Raw genomic sequence first — 22,585 nt, 5'->3', positions numbered from 1 at the left:
ACAGAGATACAATAAATAATTGTGAGAATATAATATTTCTACCCTTAAGGTGAAATTTAAGTTAAGTCCCAAACTGTATAATGATTTTTTAATCATTGAATAATCAAAACATACACACAACCATGGACACCTTTTGCTGTGCTTTCTGCATAGGGAAGTATGCATTACATAAAACTACACTTCATAAAAATGCACCATTTTCAGGAAGCCAACTTTCTGAAATCACTGGATCTAGAGATGTAAAAAACTCTGTTTGTGTGCCTCATAATCGATTTCATCAATTCAGTGACTATGCACACAATAAACAGGAAAATTGAAACCAGTGGTTAATGCAATGTAGAGAGATATGACATTAAAGAAAGATATTTATTCACATATTTGCAAATCTTACAGCTACTATAGCAAATCCTTCGGCGGGAAATTTGGGATACTGGGACATCTCATCACAGTTGTTAGAATATGATCTTCCCGTGACCACAGTCTAATATTGTCTGTCCTGGGGTTAAGGAGATTTCAGAATTCTGCTTCAGTGTTTCAATCTATCTCAATCTCAGAAGTTGTCTCCTTTCATCTTGGGATTAATGTGGGCTGTGAGAATGCCTAGCAACCACCAGATTTGTTTCCAATGCTACATGATCTATGTTAAACACGGATAAAGATCTTAGCAGCTTGTTCTTCACAGCAGAGGTAGGAGGTAAAATTGAGGAAATGGATTATTAAGGGCCTGATAACTAGATAAAACCATCTCAAGAAATTGGTAATCAACGACAAGGTTGGCTTGACGGGTGAAGGCAGAGCTAGCCTCGTATTATTAACATCCTCCAAAAGAAGTGGGTAAAATATAAAATAATGCATTTAAGGAGAACTCATATTCCTTGGCCTCTATCTAGTTCAGTATTGTTTGTCATTAAAAATAAAAGTACTATACCACCTAAATAATTACTCTATAGCGCCCAATCCACATATTAATACAACAAATGTTCATATCTTCTGAAAGTTATAATGAATGGTAACTGAAGGACAGTTAAAAAACTAATATTTTGACAGAAATAAAATATCTGGTAATTAGACTCAAGGATAAATTATGATGAGATAAAGAAATAACAGTCTAAAGGCATGACGGTCAGAGACATTTACATAGAATACTCGTGTAACGGAACGATAGTTATCAATCATCTATTAATATCATTGGAACATGGGCATTTTTGAGTTAGTCTACAAATCAGCAAAATGAGTAATTTTTCTTTGACATGCTGAATTTATAAGATAAAAAATAATAATCATTAAGCCAACCTTTTTAAACAACTGTCGCAGTGTTTTCCTTGAAATTTTGCAAGTAAAATATACACAAATGGCTTCGCAACCATCAACGTAGACCCTTTCTTCACAGGAGAAGCTGCTGTCTTCATGATGCTTTTCAAGAAAAATAGGATAGCGTTAAATTTTCACTTCTGCCTCGTCCCGCAGTCCTCTTCTTCCTTCCAACTCGAGTTATTTTTGAAACTCCCCGGTTTTGCCAGAACGGCATTGTGACGTAAAGAATGCTCTGATATATATTTTTTTAATTCCTAGGACAAAGCCATATTTTAACATGAAGCTTTTCAGTCACACACACGTGCACGCGTTGTATCAATGAAGGCACCCACATAAACAGACAACATATTAAAGTTTAGTTGATTAAACTTCCAAACCTTTCAAATTTCGCCGAGTGTCGCCATTTAGATAGGCATTTGTCAACAAATGTTCTGCAGTTCTGCAACAGAAAGGAAAGAAAGGACAGTGCTGCCGTGAACCTAAAATGGATATTGTTCAAAGGTTGAGTGATATTTATAAAAGTTTTGGAAATATATTTATTGGAAAATGGATCGAGAAGTCGGCGATCACTTTAACAGATTACCAGGTAATGACAACGGGTAGACTTTGTTGGATCAGCTCATTTTTATTTACGTTTTTACCTTAAAAAGTGATGTTTTTCTTCTATTTCGCAAGATTTTCTCACAGTAGAATGCATTTTGTGCCCATTACCGACATATTTTATATATCAGTGGTATCATGTAGTTGTTAACTGTAGCAATGCTTAGTGAAGTTCTTGGGAATCGGTCAATGCGTTGCATATTAATTAATATAAATAGCATTTAATGACGTTATCACAATTGCTTCTTTATTTTAGATTGCCGTAATCACTGCGATGTTGTCCCTAGTCATTATAGCTGCATGTTGTTTATTAGTCAGAAATTGGAAGAACAAAGGTCAGTAATTATGAAACATCATTCTTTTGCATTTTCACCCTTGGGTTAAATAAAACACAATTTCTAACTGATTGAAAATTAGAGTTTCTTCCAGAGGTGAAAGATTTTGTTGGAGTGGGGTCATCAAGACCACGATTTCGTAAAAGAGATAAAGTTTTGTTTTACGGACGGAAGATGTTAAGAAAGGTACCTATGGTCAAAAGGTGTATGCTGGTTTTTTGAAATAATCGGTTTTCTTATGCAAGAATTTATATCATTAGGTCAAATCCATTTCTGGTCAAGTTCGTGGTGGGCAAGGGAAAAAGAGGAAGCTAGTAATGAAATTTGCTAGGAAATTGTTACAGTTAAAGAAAGAAAGCACTCCAGTTCAGTTACAGGTGAGTAACTTAGTCATATCATATTTTGACAGACCATATTATAGGCTGAAACGTTGGGGATATTTTGGAAATTTCTTGAAAAACGAGGAAGAGAGAATTAAATTTACTATCTACTCAAATTATTACATACAACTTGGAAAAAAAAACTTTCATCCCTCCAATCCTTCGAGCCTGCTCTGTTATTATTTCTTTAAATTAAAATATAATTTCAAGCATTTATCAAAATATTTATAACTATGCCACCTTGTGTGTATATACTTGGGTGTTAAGACAATGATAAAATCAATCTCCTAACATTTCGATTATATGCCAACATTTATGGAGTAATAAAGTTTCGTAATTAACCATATTTGGGGTCTCATGCATATCAGCAGAGATACCTTTTACTGGAATCTTAGTGCCTAGGTAAAAAATATACTAACAAAATATGCATCAATATTCTGTGATACCTTAAACATTACTGCTGTAATACTCTCACCTCTGTAACAGCTGAACACTCTCATGGATTTATGATTATGGATGACTCAAGCGGGAGTGTGATTGTTGGAGGTGGGGAAAGATTTTGTTTAGTATGCATTTTATATTAACTTCCTAGTACACACTTGAGTTAGTAGTATATTCAGAGAACAGCATGCATATTAGTAAGGGTAAGTTGGCATTATGTTACATTCATATCATTCTCATAACTCATATTACACAAATGCTTAGGGACCATATGTATTTCTACTGATCAACACTGTTCTACAGCTATGAATACAATTTAATTATATTATTTAAGTGTAAAGTGCCTTTGAAAGCAATAACGTATTAATTTGGAAAAAAATTACTTTTGGTATGCATCATCCTAGACAAGGGTTTGATAAAACATGGAAAGAGGTTAACAGCCCACATTTTCAATCAAACTGTTTAAGTAACATCGTTTATGCATTGAGATTATAATCAATTTCTGATATTCTGTTGCGTTAATAATATGCTGACTCTAGGGAAATAAATGCACTTTTGTTTTCTCTAAATTATATTTATCCTTGCAATGCAACTGCTTCAACTTTTTCTTTTGGTTCTCCATGCATTTATCTCAAAATTTCCCATTGAAGCTTTTAGAGCTTTGGGTACCACAATAGTTTCAAGAACCCTCTGAAGAGCACAGTTCTCCCTTCTTTAGGCTGGCAATGTACCCAGGCAGTGATGCAATGGGGAAAGAATTATACCCTCTCCTTTCAAAGCTATTCCTTCCAAAATGATGTACATTAGATGAATCCAGTGTAGAGAATCCAGGAGGTTGCCTCTACCTCAGTGTGCGCAAGTGTTCAAATTGTTGAGGTCCTGGGCCCTTCTCATTAATTTCATCTCAGAATAATACCAGGAAATAATGACTGGTGAATTTTAATTAGATATTGTAAATCTTTGAATTAACGTTTTGGGCTCAGAATCTTAGTAGTAATACTGGTGTCTTGTTTTGGGTGTGGAAGGATTCACTTCAATAAAAATTTCAAATGAGTCATTATGTATTTGTATCTAGAGTCTGTATAAATAGTCTTGCTACATCCACTGCAAGTGTGTTTAAAGAGTGCTGGTGTGTTATTTTGTCTCATCTTTCCCAGGGCTCTTTGGAGAGTATATTCCTTCGAAAATGCCCACCACCTGGCGAACAACTCTTGTATCGCCTCTGTCCATTTTGATGTTGAAGAATCAGCTGTCAATGTGAAATTGAATGCCACTGCAATTTTGATGCTTTCTCATGTCTGCATCAATTCTTTCATTATAATATCAAGGTCATGTTCGATTCTTTGTCCCCAATGGATCTTGACCATCCCTCTTCTTTTCTTGTCAAAATTTGATCAATACATTTCTGCTTGCTCATTTTATTGGATTTTATCCACGCTGCTTACCACCACATTGTTCACCTCCTGGAAAATGGCTCAAAGACAAGTAGATGAAATAGTTGTCTTTACTCTTGTCTTAGCCTGAAAGTGTGAATTTCTTATCCCATTAGACTTAGTGAGGTGAGCTCCACCAATTTCTATGACAGCCAACTTTCAGTTTAATTACTATGGTGATAATAACTCCAAGATTATTATTTTTTTGGCGTTCAACTTCTCATACATTATGCATTTTTTATAAAATATTGTTTATAAATTTTACTGACCTGCCTTAAATTCATCATTTTCTTGGCTATCTATAACCATCATAGGAATCAGAGAAGAGTTGGCTTCAAAGGTAGATATAGTGTCAACCTAGTACTAAGTTCTATGGCATTTGATTTTCTGTCATTTAGAATAGGTAGGACTGTTACTATTTCTCCGTAAAGTCCGTTAAATGAATATATATATATGTGTTGGTCGCAGTAGTCCAGGGGGTAGAGCGTTGGACTACTGACTGGAGGGTCCCGGGTTCGATTCCCGGGCAAGGCGCTCTGGGAACCTGCAGCTCCACCCAAGCTATGTGATTTTTCGGGTACCAGATCTTCCTGGGAAACCATAATTGGCACAGGGAAAGGAACTGGCCTCCCTACCCTGATGTGTGAATTTCACATGCCGTCGGGCTTATTACTGGGTGAACTCTACCATCACCTACCAAACCAACCTTCGGGTTCATTACTGTGTTTATGGTTTATATGGTTGATGAATTTCACACAAGACATAAAACATTTTATTTTTCAGAGATTGTATATATATATATGTATATGTGTAGATATATAAATATCAAAATATACATGTATTTTATATATATATATATATATATATATATATATATATATATATATATATATATATATCTATATATATATATATGTATGTATGTATATATATATATACACATCTATATATATATATATATATATATATATATATATATATATATATATATATATATATATATATATATATATATAGATGTGTATATATATATATACATACATATATATATATGTATATATATATATGTGTATGTATATATACACATCTATATATATATATATATATATATATATATATATACATACATATATATGTATATATATGTGTATGTATATATATATATACACATCTATATATATATATATATATATATATATATATATATATATTCTTACAATCTCTGAAAAATAAAATGTTTTGTCGTGTGTGAACTTCATCATGTTGCCTTTTATTATTTCTTTTATAGATATTGGGAAACCTCACCATTTTGCGTACCATTCTTTAAAAGTTACTCATACTCAGATACATATTCATATATTTATGTCCTATTATTAGGTACTGGAACCTCCTGATGAATATTTGCAAGAAGATACAACTGGCAAAGATGACAATAGAGTGCCACCAGATGCTTTATATATGTTGCAGAGCATCAGGTATTTGCTGCGTTTATTTTTGTTTTGTAATAATTATTTCAATATTTAATACATATTACAATATCTTGGCATAGTCAAACTTTATATATTGGTAATTTGGGATAGCCATTTAAGTTGGTGTAGAGTTAGAGGAAGAACATGCTTCTTTGCAAGAAGAATAAACCATCTGGTAATAGAATTAGTATGTATGTCCCTGTGGTTGATGGTTGTTTTAAATCCAATTTTCTGTGATTTTTATAAGAAAATGCTGAAAAATGGTAATGAAATTAGGCTTAAATGGTTGTGAGAGCACTTGATAGATATTGGCAATGGGATTTAAGTGGCCTAAAGGACCTGAAATGGAATGAATAGGAGTTCAGCACTTTCATATTCTCATTTCTTGGATTTTGGAGTGCTTTGAAGTAAAATGACATAATTAATCCAGATTTCGGATGCTTCCTTTCTGTATCTATTTTCCCTCCTTAATGCCTCTCACTGCAGCAAAATTGAGATTTTCTTGATAAAATCAAAATTATTATTCAATAAAGTAGTATGACCATTGGGGTGTCTCACATTATTTTGGTTTGGAAACACTTGTACACATATCCTCCAGTTTTTATCGTACTACGTTAAAAAATTCCTAAATGTATTTTATAATGATTAGAGAGCTTATTGACCTTGCTGACACGAGTGCTGACGTGAGAGTAACAATGTAAAGAGCAAGCGTGGATGTATCAATCAGCCTGAAACTTCCCTATTCCTCGTATGAAATACGTTCAATTTTTTTTCTGTCTTGTAACTTTTGCTTTATTTCTCTAATATTATTACCCTAATATGGCTTTTGAAAAAGAGATTTCAGCTGGCTATTGCCCAATATCCCTGGTTTCCTTTTGCTCCATAGTCTAGAGACTGTCATTAAAGAAATGATATGTTTAATTAAAGTCTTTTATTGGGGTAAGATTGAGACTATATAGTCCCTTCTTCCATCTAATCCCTTAATATAACAATGAAGACCATTACAAATATAAACACCCATGCCCTAGGTGGAAGAAAACCCACCTAGGCAGTAATCAAACCCACGACCTGTGGCTTGGCAGGTATAAAGATATTCCGCCACCACCGGGTTCAGTTAATGTTCATATTTTGAAACTAGTAAATTATTTTCCAATGCAGAATATGGCTTTAAGGCAGGTATATCAATCGCCTCCACTGTGAATTATATTGTTGGAATAATCATTGATACATTTGTAAAGAATGAATGTGTAAACTTACCTTGAAGTGTTAAGTATTTGAAAATGTCTCTTACTTTGGGCTAAGCAAAGCATTGTACAGTGATACCTCCATTAACAAACACCGGGCATAGTGAGTAATTTGCATAACGAGAAAATATTGTGCCTGAAAAATACTCACTTAATTAGCGACTTCTTGCGTAACGGGAGTCAAAATGAATGAAAAGTAAAATAATTTAAAAGTGAGAACAATATGTAAGTATGGCTGATCTAGCATACACACACAATCGGCGTACATTATCAATATCCACTATCCTCAAGAACAAATACAACATTAAGGAGATAGAAGCTTTAAAGGAAAAAGAAATTTTTTGTCCATCCCAAGAGTCTAGTCACTGTTTTCTTAAAACCAAAATTATTAATTTGCAGGTTCATTTGTAATTTCCCACAGACTTAATTTCACAGTATGGTGCATTTCACTGACTTGCGGCATCGTCAGGTACAAGTTACACAGACAGCTGATGAATATATACCCATCGAACAGTGGAGAGAGGGAAGTTGAAGATGGGGGTGGGCAGGTTTTCTGGGTCTTCTAAGTCAGTGGTTATGGCTTTTTTGGTTAGGGAAAGAAGAGGTGGTGGTGCCTTGGTTATGACTAAGCATTGGGTCTGCTCCAGTTTATGGGTGGGGGGGGATTAGGAGCAGACAGCTACTTAAGAGCCGTTGGATTTGTTTACCCTCGAGGAAAGGGTTGGCTGTGTAAGGTTAGGGGATTTTTTGGAAGTGAAAGTCAGTGGTCGAGGAAAGAGAAAACAAATGGAAAAAAGGGGTTGTCGTAGTTATGATGTTGCATATAGTCTGGTCATGGCGTCAATGCGACTGAGTATGTTGAACTGTTGGCTTTGTTTACCCTCAAGGTCAATATTTCAGAAAGTAGTGGGAAGGGATGGGAATATAATTGCTCATTACAAAGTATTTTATTGGGATCTGCCAAGTGCCTTTGTATCTCGACTAGCTCTGGAGCATCCACTTTAAATTCTTTTGGGAGGATATGTTATATTTATGGGACAAAATTGCTATTGTTTACAATTTAAGAGGTGTTTTGTGAAGAGGGAATTGGGGTTTTGCTTTTTGTGACACCTGCCATGTTCTTGGCCTCGTGTTTTGAAATTCCTCCCAGTTTGACTTGACATAATATGTGTTGCAATTATTGCATTTAAGTTTGTAGATGCCTGCATTATTGAATAAATCCTGCTTGTCTTTTCCATTAGGAAGGAGTTTGGAGAGAGTAACGGTTGTGTAAAAGGCCGCTTTGAGTGTAGTTGGAAGGCAATTTGAGATTTTATAGGAGATATCTCCTAGGAAAGGGATCGAATACCACTTGAAGTCTTTAGAGTTGAGGGCTGAAAGGGGGAACTTTGACTCACGACCATTGTTTTCTGCTTTTTTAAAATTATTTTTCCAACCAGGTTTGGGTTGTATCCTATGTTGGTGGCTATATTTTAATTGTTCTGGGTTCCTAATTGAAATTTTTGGGGGAAAGAGGGATGTGCGGGAGCCGGTGTATCATTGAGTGAAGGGCTGCATATTTGTGCGACAAATGGTGGGCAGAATCATTGGGAATTATATAATCCGTAAATTTAGGTTTCCTGAAAATAGAGAACTCGTGTCTATTTTCTTCTATGGTGATTGCCAGGTCTAAGAAGTTAATTGTGCCGTCAACTTCTTTTTCTATGGAAAAGAAAATGTTAAGATGGATCGTGTTGAGGTAATCGTGGAAGGAGTCTAACTGGCGGTTTGACCCTGTCCAAAGACAGAGAATGTCATCTGTGTAGCGGTACCAATATACCACTTTTTCTGCGTTTATTTTGGCCATATTGAACTGGGATTCTACTAACGAATCAAGGAATATTTAGGCTTGGAGGGGGGAAAGTGATGAACCCATAGCTAGATTGTCCGCTTGGATATAACAATTTTGGTTGTAACTGAAATAATTTTGATTAACTGCCTTTTTTATGAGGGCAGTTAATTCGTTTGCAATATTTGGGGCAATGTTGGAGTCTTAAGTGCACATTTTGAGCATTAAGTAAGGCCTCCAATTTAGGGACACAAGTGAACAGGTTATAATGTCAAAAGAAACTAGTGTTGCTTAACTGGGAACATTAATTTATTTAAGCTTTTTGGCAAGCTCCATTGAGCTTTTAACTGTAGTGAGTTTAATGAGTAGTCTTGGAACATATTGTATAATTTTCGTGACAGAAGGTGTGTGGGGGTGGACACCGTTGAAACCATGGGTCGAATTGGCTCCGCCTCTTTATGTATTTTGGGTATTCGTACAACCTGAGAGCAGAGGGGTTCATATGTATTACGGACCATTTTTCCATAGCAATGAACCACTCAGATTTAAACATTGTACATTTCACTTCACTTTGAAAAGTCAAGGTTGGGTCATTTGATACATAAGTCATTGAATTTTTAATGAACTCTAGGCAATTTGCCACGTACCAACTTATGTCCAACCCTACGACACTTCTTCCATATTACAAACTCCTTTAATACAGACGGACATCAAACAATTCAACTAAGTGAAGCTTGAAAGTGTACAGAAAAATTACAAGTTCATTGATCATAGCAATTAAAAGTGTGTTAAAATCATAACCAACGAGAATATTACATTGAAAATTGTTTTTAGCTATTTAAACTCTGCTAATTCTCCTCAGTTAAAAATTCTGAATATCTTAGATAAATTTATTAGGCTTTCTATTAAATTTAATTTGGCAACCACTGAGATTCTGTTGATAGATGTAAGGGATTATAAGTGAGATTTTGTTTTTTTATTATACATTATAAAGTTCATTTTTAACTATTATTTCAATGTTAAAACATGGATAATGTTATAAAAATCGTAAATCATTCATTATTTTATGCCTATTACATATTTACAAATGAATATGCCGAAAATTCCAAGTTAGCTCATTCAACTATATATATATATATATGATGCCATGTTACTTCATTAGGAAGCCATAGTGTACTAATATGTTACTCTGTGGCCACATTTATTTTGTCAGGCGACTCATAGTAAGAGGGAGAAATCTTGTTTAATCAGGAATTGTTTTTAAGACCTAAATGAATATTTTATTCAAGCTAGGGCAAAGAGTAATTTAATTATAACCATTGATTTTATTATAAATTTATGTATACATTTTTGGTTTTTGTTTGGCATATCTGATATTTAACATTATAAAATTACTTGATTAAATAATTAAAAAATAAATTGAAAAGAAGTTATCCTGACTTTTTATATCAAAATCGTTGATATTCAACCTGTTTTTTGGACAAATGAAATTAAACATCTATAAAAAAGGAAAATATCCTTTATGTAACCTTGGTGTATGTTTGCATACCCCATGTGCTGTTGAAAAGAGTAATTATCAAATTTGTCTCTCTTTTGAGGAAATGCACTTGTTGAGCCTGAAAAATAAATTACACTTATAAATAATTCTCAGATTTGAATATAAGTGTCATAAATTAACAAATGCCCCCTAAAATTTTATTGAAGTTATTTTATTAGGTTATATTTCATTGTGTTCATGTATGAAAGGATGTTAATTCGATGGAATGGCTCAAATGTTAAAAATAGGGACTTATTCAGCCATGAAGTCTTAGTTCTCATTTTCCACTGTTAACAATAGATAACTGTTATTTTCTACGTATCCATACTTTTTTGCCTTAGGGTATTTGGCCATTTTGAAAAACCAGTATTCCTGCGCCTTTGTAAGCATACAGAAATTATGCAAGTACCTGCTGGTTCCTACCTATTCCGGATTGGTAAGTCAATTTTTATTACTAATGTGCAATACATATTTATAACCCTTCAAACTCAATCCTCTGTGACTCCTTGTTGCATTTTTGTAGCAGTTATGTAGAAAATATATAATTATATGTATATGCCTATCACTTGGAACATATAATTGAATAATATCTATGAATAATGTATTTTACACAAAAGTCAACTTTCTTTTAGGTGATCAAGATGAAAATGTTTATGTCGTTCAGAGTGGTCGTGTAAATGTTTACATAACAGGAGCAGATGGTTCCAGTCTTTCTTTGAAGTGTGTTAAAACAGGAGAATCTGTCATTTCACTTCTATCATTCATGGATGTCCTCACTGTGAGTAACATTTTAACACAGGTATATACGTCACTCATTTTTTTAAGCAGTGACTGTGATTTGATTGAAAGTGCTCTCTGTCCAGTTAGAACTGCTTGATAAGTATTTCGTCTCTACCTATTACAAGGAATTACAATATAACCTAATCTATAGAATTATTGTAAAGGAATATTTTATATACATATGTGTAAGGATACTTTTTTTTACTTTTATAAAAGGTTAACAATGAATGTCAAGCAAGTGAGATTCATGGTTCAGTTAAGTTTATTTTAAATGCTAAATGCATATTTTCGGTGAGGTTAGGTGAATGTGGAGACATAGCAAAATATTTGAAAAATTATAAAATATTTGAAAAATTATAAAATAATATCGCCGACCCCGGTGGCGGCGGGGTAACGTCCTCGTCTGCTATTCCAAGGGTCGCGGGTTCGATTCCCGCCTGGGTGAGTTTTCCTCCACCTAGGGCTTGGGTGTTTGTAAATGTGATCATTGTTATCGTTGTTAATAGTTCGATGTAAAGGCCAGAATGTGCTGTTTTCGGACTTATACTGAATAAATAAATAAATTTCATTCCTGAACTATGTCTATAATTTTGGAAAACTGAAAACGTGCCCTATTTACTCAAATCAGTGGCAAGTTCACCATCAACTCTAAGACCATGGCTTTAAAATTTGGTTTTGAGCATCTTAAAAATATTAATGCATTGACATTTAGTTCAGTGGCCAAGTGATTTGTTTTATGGTATCTGCTGCTTGAATTCAGTAAGTAAACCCTTTATAGTTGAATTGTGATTGTTGGCTGAGGTATGAAAGTCTGTAGAAGATCGCGTGGCACCAGTAATAGAGTCTGTCATGATATATTTAAACTCAAACCAAAGTGTCCTGAAAGTAGTATGGCGAACAAATTTTTCTGAATAAGTGCATTGTGTAATATGATGTTTCAAATTTGGTTTAGCATCTTACTTAGAAGATCAAATTCAGCTCCCCCAATGACATTGGCAGGACAGGCAATTGTCACAAAATAAGGGAGAAAGACTGCCAAATGAATAGATACAAGCATTCACTTTTCCCATGCACTATTCCTGACTACAACACAATGGGGAAACACGTTGTTAGAAATGGGTAAGCACTAGCGAAAATAGATAGGAACATATGACTTACATTCCCCTTCAACTCACTTCATGGCTGGCATCCTAATGCCCTCTGCCAAGCACCCTTATGGCAGGTAGCAGGGTGAAGTGAAGCTAAATTTGTAGAGCTAATGTATTTGTGAATTTTCCATCCTGCAACAGTAGAACTGGTAATTAGTGACTGAATTGCATGTGAGCCCACCCTTTTTAATGGTTTTACTTACATGTCTCCTTAGTGTAGTAAGTGGAATAGTTACTAACAGTATAATATCATAATTTGTATCATGGATATTCCATGAATGGTGTCTAGTCAGCCAGCTTCCTTTTTCGGTCAGTTGCAGGGTCCTTAGGGTGTGTGGAAGCATTGGAGTGGAAGTAGAATCGCTTGTAGCCAAACACCCCTTGCCACCCATCCTTGTGTTGGTTTGTGGAGTATTGTATATATTTCTTTTTAAATGCACGCGGCAGAAAAATGGACTAAGATGCTACAAATACGGAATATTATTTAGTTGTTCTGAATAAATATATCCTCACCAGAATTTATTTTTGTAGTCATTTGTGTACTGCACATTAAACAAAACATCACAGCTATCCTAAAGACTTTTGATAACTGGGAGAGTAGAAAGTCACTCTTATCCCATAATACAATACTTGTTGCACATGAAATAAAATATTCAAGGTTTTGAATGTTGAGTGCCTTCATCCAAATTCAGTATAAATTTAAGTTAATGGTTCTACTAACTTGGTGAGCTTAAGGTGTCCCTCATCATTCTTCTATGCAAATACTGGAAATCCACCTAAGTTGAATTTGTTAGCTCCATTATTTTGGTGAATTTTCTCTACTTTGTGCCATAAATCTTCAGAACTCGATCTTAATCATTTCACGTGTTTACCGATCTCTTCAAAATTGTGGGAAACCATTAGATAGTATAATAGTTATAGGATAGGGAGGATAAATAGTTCCAAGCACTCTTAAGTACAATTACCGTAATTTTTAGTTATATAATGCTAATTTTTAACCTCTTAGCAGATCAGTTATGGATGGTTTGAATAATTCTGAAACCATTGATTTAAGCTAATGCTTGTTCATTTTCATGCAAACGTATAATAAAAGGAATTATGCAACTAGGAAACTATACAGATGCTTTTTTCATGCCATAACATATTCACTTATCCAGTTTTCATTTTTACAGGGTCATCCTAAACCTTACAAGACTGTAAGTGCACGTGCTGTTGAAGACTCTGTAGTGGTTCGGTTACCAGTGTCTGCCTTCAAAGATGTATTCAGAGACTACCCAGACATCTTCATTCGAGTCATGCAGATCATTATGGTCAGACTTCAGAGGGTAACATTTACTGCCCTTCATCAGTATCTGGGACTCAGTGCGGAGCTTGTTAATCCTGTGAGCATTTTTCGACAAATGATTTTTATTGATATAGTTATCATTGATAGCATTCAATTTTGCATAATTGCTTTTTTTAACACTTTAAACACTTTTTTAACTGGGTTTTTTGAAACTCCTATCTTATTAAGAACCATCAGTGTACTGGGAATTGATTTATGTTGTGTTATCACCTTATTACCATAATGGATAGTGCATTTGAGAGTTAAGACTTTGCTGTCTTGTAATCTTTTTTAGAATTAAAAACAGCGCCAAAATGAGTAAACCGTAAGAAAATTTATTTTGAACATAAACATGTAAGTGCAGTATACTAGAATCAGGTGCAGAATTATGTAAGAGCCACCTTTCACTGCTTTTGGGCAAAATTACACAAATATGGCTGAACATAATAGTCTTGCTAAAATGGTCACATAAAAGAAGAAGACAGGTGATATTATCCATAAAAATTATTTTGTACTTAATGTAAACACTTAGAGTACTTGAGAAATGCTGAAAATAAAAAGGCATAATACAGTAATTTATTTTAGTCTACAATGTCTCATTGATGGAAGATTTTTTAATTTCTCTTGTACTTTCCTCAGTTATATTTATTCACGTTCATACAGATATCAATGTGGACTCTCACAGTGACATCCTCTTCCACACTACTGGGTGGGAGATGCAACTTGCTTTTCAGAATTAGGTGCTGGAAAGCCTTGGACTGAAGGACAGCATGAGTGTGGTCGATAAGAATATATTGTTTACTGCCTGTATTCAGCTGAATACCACCATGCCCACCAGATACAAAAGTTTGTCCTTGACCAGTTCTTGCTTAACCATATCCACACAAGCCTATCAAACAACTTCGTCACTGTGCGAGGGAGTCAGAAGTTATGTCCTATTTGATGAATGACACTTGTCAACTCCCACTGGCTCCTTTTCATAATGAGTCTCTGGTGATATTTCATCAGTTTCACTATTATCCTTAACATTTGAGTAATGCAGGATAAATACTTTGTTGCCACTATCATTAGAGTCAGATTCATCTCTGTCAGATTGATTATTGGAAATGGTCTGTAGTGATCAAACATTTCAGTCCCTGTGAGTTCCCATCTGTGAGGAATCTTTGTGGGCACAGTAGGACAGCATTACTCAGTTAAAGCTGAGCCAAGGGTGGAATAACAAAGAGTCCTCCGCCATGCCTGTGGCTTGTAGGTAAAGCAGTAATGTCAGTCAGTCTCACTCTGAGGTATCTGAACAGAGGCTCTGGCTTTAGGAAGCTTTTTGCAAAAATGCAATTTATGTTTTGATATTAAGAAATTTTACATTTTTAAGTACCTTAATGTAATATTAATATTGCCTTCCTGTGCAAATTTTAGGAAAAATGATCTCTGAAGGATCTAATTCTTTTTTCTTTCTAGGGTCCTCACCGCAAAAAGTCAAGTCCCTTCGTGACATCACCAGCCAAAACAACTGGACTCCGTAGGGATTCTGCTGCCCCAATGAAGGTGCCAGCTTCAAATATTGGGTTGCCTTCATCCTCCTTAAGTCCTGAAGAGGTTGAAGCCTCATCATGGGAAAATACACCTCCTTCAAACCTTGGTAAATATTTCAGTAAAGTATTCATTAGCCCTCTCGTGTTCTTAATTTTTAAGGTAGTTATTGTTGATATGCAGAGTCAATAGTGTAACTTAAGGAGAAGAAATGTTAGACTTGTGTGACCTAAAATTCATTTATACACATCTTAAGTTATAGGAAGATAAAAAATTCAAAAAAGGAAATGTTAGTAGTTTGTAGGAGAGGGGACTGACAGCCGAGGTCATTTACGCCATAATGGATGAATGGGAAAGGAGGAAGGGTAGAGAGAAACCTAGCATCGGCATTGGCTGACTCTTAGCCAAAGTCGCCAAGGGGTCCGCAGCTTAACGTCCCATCCGACGGACGGCGCACTCACTCAAAGTGCTCTCCATGAAGCACCTCAAGTAGGGATTGGGACACTACTGGAAAATATATGCCTCCTCTGGGATTCAAACCCAAGTCCTCAGGGTGGGAAGCCAGTATGTTAGCCATCCCACCATTCCGATCCCCCTACTGAAAGAGTCAAGAGGGAATTTTTGCATTCTGCTACCATGGATGTATTCATTTAAAACTTAATATTAACATTCTCCTGCCTAATTTTTCATTGTGAGGCAACCCTAAAGGTGATGCAATAAATGAGGTTGATACAGCAAAGGCAATAATTGCTCTTACACATATAATTTCACCATTTATCGGAACTTGCCTCCACCTATTATTGAAAGAGTTATCTAAATAATTCTTACCATTGATAGTGTATGTTTACTGATCCTAAATCTTCACCTTAAATGTGTCAAAAAAATATTTCCAATTATGTACATCTTGTGTAAGGAAAGTCAGAAAACCAGTTCACTAGTCAGCACCAGAATTGTTTTTCCTCCTCCATTGATAAGCTTCAAGTTCCAGTAAAACCTGTTTTGGATTCTCTTGTAAAAATCAATTTCATTCCAACATTATTGGCATTTTGGTATGTTCATTTGCATGCTGGTCTGCTTTCTAACTGAGCAGGAGCCTCAATGTGAGCTGCTAGGTTTTATCATGGGTATAGAAGTTTATTAATTTCACCTGAAAATGATCTTACAAAGGTCATACTAAGTAAAATGGATCAAGACCAACGTAATTTTTCAATTAACTATAGTCGCTTGCTTGTAAATTGGATATAATTTCTTAAAATATATTTATAAATATAAAGAGAATACCTGGACAAAACATTAGAAGAACTTAAATGAGATCTCAAGCTTTGGTGTTGAATCACAGTGACACTTGACCACAATGAATTATTTCATGTCAAAAAGCATGATGTTTTTCCATCATTGACATATGGACTTTGGTTATGAAATATTTGTTTTTCTGGGCTAACTAATGTTTTAATTCAATTGTATATATGTTTATTCCCTCAATGGTCGAAGAAAGTTACCTCTTAAATAGAATCAAAATTTTAAAATTCAAAATGTTTAAAAATTTCCTGGATCAATAATTTTAATAGATCCTAATACAGAATTAAAACTTATAATCTATCAAAAAAAAAAATACTTCATAATAATATTATTATAAAGTTAATATCCAACCATCATTAGAATGATAATCAGGTACTATGCCCCCCACTTTGCGAGGTCTGTCCAGAAAGTATCGTGAATTTTGAATTCGCGATTTTCAGGTTACGTATGTTTGATTTTTTTGTGGCGCAATGTATGATACTTATGTCTCTCACTTATGCCGATAAGTTTGGTCATTTGGAATGTTCCATTAATTTTTGACAGCTGTTTTGCTGGGATGTGTTTTGGCTTGTCTTCGATTTTTGCCTGTTCCATAAAATGGATCAAAGAATCTGCCTCAAATTTTGTGTGAAAAACAAAATTAAGTGCGCGGACACATTCCGAATGTTGACTGTGGCATATGGAGAAGCTACCTTGGTCCGAAGCAACATTTATCGGTGGTACAAAATGTTCTCAGAGGGCCGAGAAGGTGTGAACGACGAAGAGCATGCCAGACACTTGAGCACGTCAACAACAGACGAAAACATTAATGAAGTGAAGAAAATAGTATTGGCCAATCGTCGAATCATCTTTGGAGAAGTTGCTTAGGACCTAAACATATCGATTGGCTATCGATTTTTAACAATGATTTGGGCAGTAAATAAGGAATATTACCTGCAAGTTATGCGCAATTTGCGTGAAGCAATCTGCCACAAATGCTCCCAGATTTGTGGAAAAACAAATATTGGCTTTTGCACCATGACAACAAGCCATGCCCCCCCCTGCTCACACATTGTTACTTGTGCGTGAATATTTGGCTAAAAACAACACACTAATGATTCCGCAGCCACCGTATTCTCCAGACCTGGCCATCAGTGACTTTCTCTTGTTCCCGATATTGAAGAGGCCCATGAAAGGATGATGCTACTTTATGGTTGATGAGATAAAGGCTGCATCAAAGGAGGAGCTGAACAAGATCACAAAAAATGTTTTTTTGAAGTACTTCGAGGATTGGAAAAAACATTGGCACAAGTGTATAATATCTAATGGGGATTACTTTGAAGGGGACAAAATAGATTTTCATGAATAAATAAATAATTTTTGAAAAAGCACCAAAGTCGTGATACTTTTTGAACAGACCTCGTATGTGTGTCATTCTATAGCTCCTTAGAACATCCAAGAAATGGCACTCATAGTATGGGAAAAGCTGTCTTTTAGTAAGTATCATTTCTCATTAGCGTGTTCTTAAAGTTTTAGCTACGAGGGTCATCCGGAAAGTAGTACCCGTTCGTGCCGCATGAAGTGCTGACGACGCGAGTAGCCGCTGGACGAGGTCAGATAGCTTCAGTGGCTTGTCTGCCTTCTCTGAGCCAAGTTGCGTGACGCTAGCATTGCCTGTGTTGTTTCTGTGATTGTTTACAATGTTTAAAAAAATTGAGAACGCCGCCAGTTGTGAAGTGAGGGCAGTGATTAAATTCCTCAATGCAAGAAACGTTCGCCCATGTGATATTCATCGCCAATTAAAGGAGGTGTATGGAGACAATGTAATGGACGAGTCGTCTGTTCGGCGGTGGTGTCGCAACTTCAACATGGGGAGGGGGAACACACACGACGATGAGCGTTCGGGGAGACCGTCTGTCATTACAGACCAACTGGTGAGCTCAGTTGACGAATTCGTGAGGAACGATCGGCGCGTCACAATTGATGACATCTGTGAGCATTTTCCCAATGTTTCTCGAACAATTGTTCATGAAATTGTTAAACACCATCTGCATTATGCAAAAATTTGTGCAAGATGGGTCCCTCGCGTATCTCAATGAGCTGGCGGCGAAGGACTATGCAGCAGGAATACAGAAACTTGTCACACGTTATGACAAATGCCTTAATTTGCTTGGAGATTATGTTGAGAAGTAGTTTAAAGTATCCTCTTTCAAATAAAATTTTTTATGTTTGTTAATATTTACTTTTGTCTTTTTATTTCACGAACGGGTACTACTTTCCGGATGACCCTCGTATATCATTCCTTAGTTTCGTTTTCATAGTTGATTTAAGCAACAAAATTTTGATTATTCAGGAAAATGGAAGAAATGAGTTTTTGCAGTGATTAAACACTTCTATTTAAAAGGCTTATTACCAAAAGAGATCAAAGCCAAGTTGGGTCAAGTTTATATCCCAGCTGCTCTTGTGTTTCTGACTGTTTACAATTGGGTCAATGAGTTTAAACATGACTATACAGGTGAACATTGTTTGGGCCGTCCAATGGAAGTACCTTCCTCCAAAATGATTCACCAAATCTATGATATGGTTTTGAGTGATAGAGGACTCAAAGTTTGAGAAATATATTAGAGCACAGGCATATCGAAAGGTGCAATGTTTTTAATTTTGCACAAAAAATTGGATGTGAAAAAATTTCAGTGAGATAGGTGACGTGCTTGCTCACAGTAGAGTATAAATGCAATTCTGTAGTTAATTCAGAGACTGTTTTGGTGCCTTGCCATTGTGATTCTGACAAGTTTCTCCATTAACACGTAATGGTGGATGAAGTATGAACATGTGCACTACTACAAGCCAGAGACAAAGGAACAGTCATAGTAGTGAACTTCTAAAGGCAGTCGAACTCTGAAGAAGGCAAAGGCAGTCGACTGACAAGGTGATAGCCATGGTTTTTATGAATGCATGCAGAATCATCTACATGGATTACTCGTAGAAGGGATCAATGATAAATGGAGAGCCTCCTTATTGCACAAGTTGAGCAAATAAATCAAGAAAAAAGTCTTCATTTGACAAAGAAAAAAATCCCCTCATCAAGAAAATGCACGGCTGCACTCCTGTGCAGTTTTATGTCAAAAAATTGTGAAATTTAAGTTCATTTATTAAATCATCCATTTAATTCACCAGTTTGACCCCATGACTTTTTTAAATTTCAATCTTGTATAAATGGCTCAGTGAAAAACAATTCCCTTCAAATAAAGTCATCAACAGCACAGGTACCTATTTTGAAGATATTACTTTTTGAATGGCTTATAAAAGTTGGAAAGATACTGGGACAAGTGTATCAAACTATAAGGAAATGATTGATAAATGAAAAAAATGTACTCAGAAAAATGTTTCTATTTTTTCCTTAGGACTTATTTAATGACCAATTTATCATTTAGATGGTCACCCTTATGTCGAAATAAGCATCAAAGTCATTGTCAAGTGGGTCAGACATTCTTATACTGAAACTCAACTGTAATGACAAGAAACAGTGAGGTACCCATTAAACTGACTGTCATCGGCCAATTTAATTGGACAAGGGAAACATGGTATTGGAAAAAATCAAAAGTTTAGCCCTGAAGCACGTTGGCACATTTTGCAAAATTATAACATATAGTTGAAACTGTGAGCAGTGCATACTGTTAATTATAGAAATTAAGAGGTGATGATTGAGATGAGAGGGTTCATGCCGGATGGCATGACCGGTCCTAGTCAAGGTCGGAAGAAAATTTTCATTCCTGTTCTTGCCTTTCCTCATTAAAATGTGATTACATACATTTTATCCAGAGATAAATTAATTGTATTATTTAATTGATATTTTTTATTCACGAATGAAATTCTACATAGCATGAAATACATAGCCCAAAATATTTCTTATTCCATTCAGTCCTCACTTGGGAACTAAGAAAATGTTTAATAAAACAACTGGGAGACTTGGCTCTCAATTCAGAAAATTTTGCACAAGAGAATGGTGGCACAGATTCAATCAAGTCATCTTGATTCCAGACTGCTGCACTACGACTGGTTTTTCTGACATTTGAAGTTCCCTCTCAGGTGATCAACGAGATGGCTTGGCTCATCACCCAAAATTTCTTCAGAACAATCACTGATCCAACGAGGATCTGGCAAAACTAACCAGCCCCTGGCACATAGTTTTCAGCTGCTTAGCTTGCCCACTGTACCATTATTATCTTTTTCAGCAGAATGGTCATCTGATGCTTGAGGTGTTTCAATGAATTTTTCTCATGTATGTTTTTCATTCTTGAGAAGGTCAATACCTTCTATTGTCAAATTCCTGATGTGGTTTAGTGGTTAGATTTATATAGGTGTGCTGAAAAATATTTAACAGGTTAATAGGATCATATACTTGTAAGTGCAGTAAACCAGTTTTAAATTGAAGTTCAATGAAAAAGTGGTAATACTTCTATAGTTGGGATTGATGAGAAATGAAAGTAAATAAATGTACCACCTTATCAGCCCAGGGGTGGCTTATGATTTTGGAGAAATTTAGAGAAGAATAATTCAATGAAATGGAATCAAATCTTGAGTAAAAAGAATAAATATGGAAGCATTAATGTACAAAATCATTTTATCCAGGAAAATTGAACGAAGCATAGCTATATTATATTTTATAATTAATTTACTTCTTTTGTATTCTCATTTTGCCCCTGTGAAACTTTATGTAACTTCACTCATCGGCTGCGGTGGAGGTGTTTGAAGGAAGCTTGTGAAAAAAACTCGTTCATACACTCTCATATATTCTCTTTTGGTCCATTGGTAGTCTTATTCATATTATTTGGAGATTGGAGCTAGTAATTTTTCCTTCGTGTTGTGTAATTGTGGTTAGTATAATCTTTAGGGAGTGTTTCTATTTTCTCAGATTAGTAATATTGCTAACATAAATGCATGGTAAAAGCAGAAATTTGGTAGATTCAAATAAGGGCTGACAAGATGAGCTTGGAGATTTTCTTGTAAGATTTCTGACACCTGGTGGTATCAAACAATTCTGAATTACATTTATTACATTCATGTATGATTTTTATGTCTTTAATCTTAGCAATGGTCAAATAGCTTCTTCTAGGGAAAATAAAATCATCTGCAGATGAATAATATCCTGTATAGGTTTTTGCAACCAGCTAATCTGTTACCTACTAAAATAAACATTTTCAGGCATAACTTGTTGAAATTACTATATTATTGAAAATAATATGGTAAATAGTTGAGTTCCATAAAAAACAATTAATGATTATTATTTATTCAATGCACATTTACCTGATGATGTTAGTTTAAACCACATGCACGTTTACCTGATCATAGTAGGCTAAACTGGTGGTAGTTTATAAAAAATTGTTTTGTGTATTTTTAAATATCTGTTGCTTATTTATTAATATTTGCATCTTACTTCAATGCCATATACAGTGACAGAATTAATTAACAAGCATTTTCATTCATATTTATGTTAGATGGTTTTTTCTTTCTTATAATCATGGAAATTTGGCATGCCTGTAAATGGGGAATGACTAGAGCCATCAAGCTTAGTATAAGAAATTGTTAATACATACTATAAAAGAAATTTAGAAGTTGTTAGCTGATGCCATTCACATTGATATGAATTTCTTTGCAGAGAAAGGCTCTTTCATTGAACTGGAGGGTCCCTTTTCATCTTCCAGCCACCAAAGGTTCAAAGGTTCCGTAACACGAGTTGATCTGCGACTTCCCATGCAGTCAGCAGATCCTTACATTGACCTAGCCAATGAAGCACTTTCACCTCAGGTAAATGTTACTCTGCAGTGAAACCTTGAAGTGAAGTTCTTTTTACTTTCTGGACCACTCTCTATATTAATCATTTCAGTAAGAACCTCAAATTTATGTTTCTGTAACCAGAAGGTATGTAAAATCTCACTGCTCC

At 35.0% G+C, this 22,585-nt stretch overlaps 2 protein-coding genes across 5 annotated transcripts in view; one reads left to right on the top strand and one right to left on the bottom strand.

Moving 5' to 3' along the window:
- Smyd3 (SET and MYND domain containing, class 3) overlaps positions 1-1,753 on the bottom strand; it is a 31,338-nt gene extending 29,585 nt beyond the window's left edge. Inside the window, exons 1-2 of one of the 3 annotated variants that reach the window (XM_071586824.1) lie at positions 1,692-1,753; positions 1,294-1,568 (exon numbers count right to left, since the gene is read on the bottom strand). In XM_071586824.1, the coding sequence (XP_071442925.1) occupies positions 1,294-1,409 (116 nt within the window). In that variant the 5' untranslated portion in view covers positions 1,410-1,568; positions 1,692-1,753. Of the gene's footprint in view, positions 1-1,293 lie in introns of all 3 variants that reach the window. The other 2 variants (XM_071586832.1, XM_071586841.1) reach the window with 2 other exon arrangements.
- Positions 1,729-22,585, top strand: part of sws (patatin like phospholipase domain containing sws) — an 82,776-nt gene continuing 61,919 nt past the window's right edge. For both annotated transcript variants that reach the window (XM_071586814.1, XM_071586804.1), the window contains exons 1-10: positions 1,729-1,900; positions 2,171-2,249; positions 2,332-2,435; positions 2,510-2,626; positions 5,881-5,978; positions 10,923-11,017; positions 11,214-11,359; positions 13,682-13,891; positions 15,292-15,472; positions 22,301-22,449. In XM_071586814.1, coding sequence (XP_071442915.1) covers positions 1,799-1,900; positions 2,171-2,249; positions 2,332-2,435; positions 2,510-2,626; positions 5,881-5,978; positions 10,923-11,017; positions 11,214-11,359; positions 13,682-13,891; positions 15,292-15,472; positions 22,301-22,449 — 1,281 coding nt within the window. In that variant the 5' untranslated portion in view covers positions 1,729-1,798. The remainder of the gene's footprint in view (positions 1,901-2,170; positions 2,250-2,331; positions 2,436-2,509; positions 2,627-5,880; positions 5,979-10,922; positions 11,018-11,213; positions 11,360-13,681; positions 13,892-15,291; positions 15,473-22,300; positions 22,450-22,585) is intronic.

This window comes from Hetaerina americana, unplaced genomic scaffold, assembly GCF_022747635.1.
Source record: "Hetaerina americana unplaced genomic scaffold, ioHetAmer1.1.p SCAF_1, whole genome shotgun sequence".
NCBI classification, from domain to species: Eukaryota; Metazoa; Arthropoda; class Insecta; order Odonata; family Calopterygidae; genus Hetaerina; species Hetaerina americana.
This window is presented reverse-complemented; position numbering and strand designations above follow the sequence as displayed.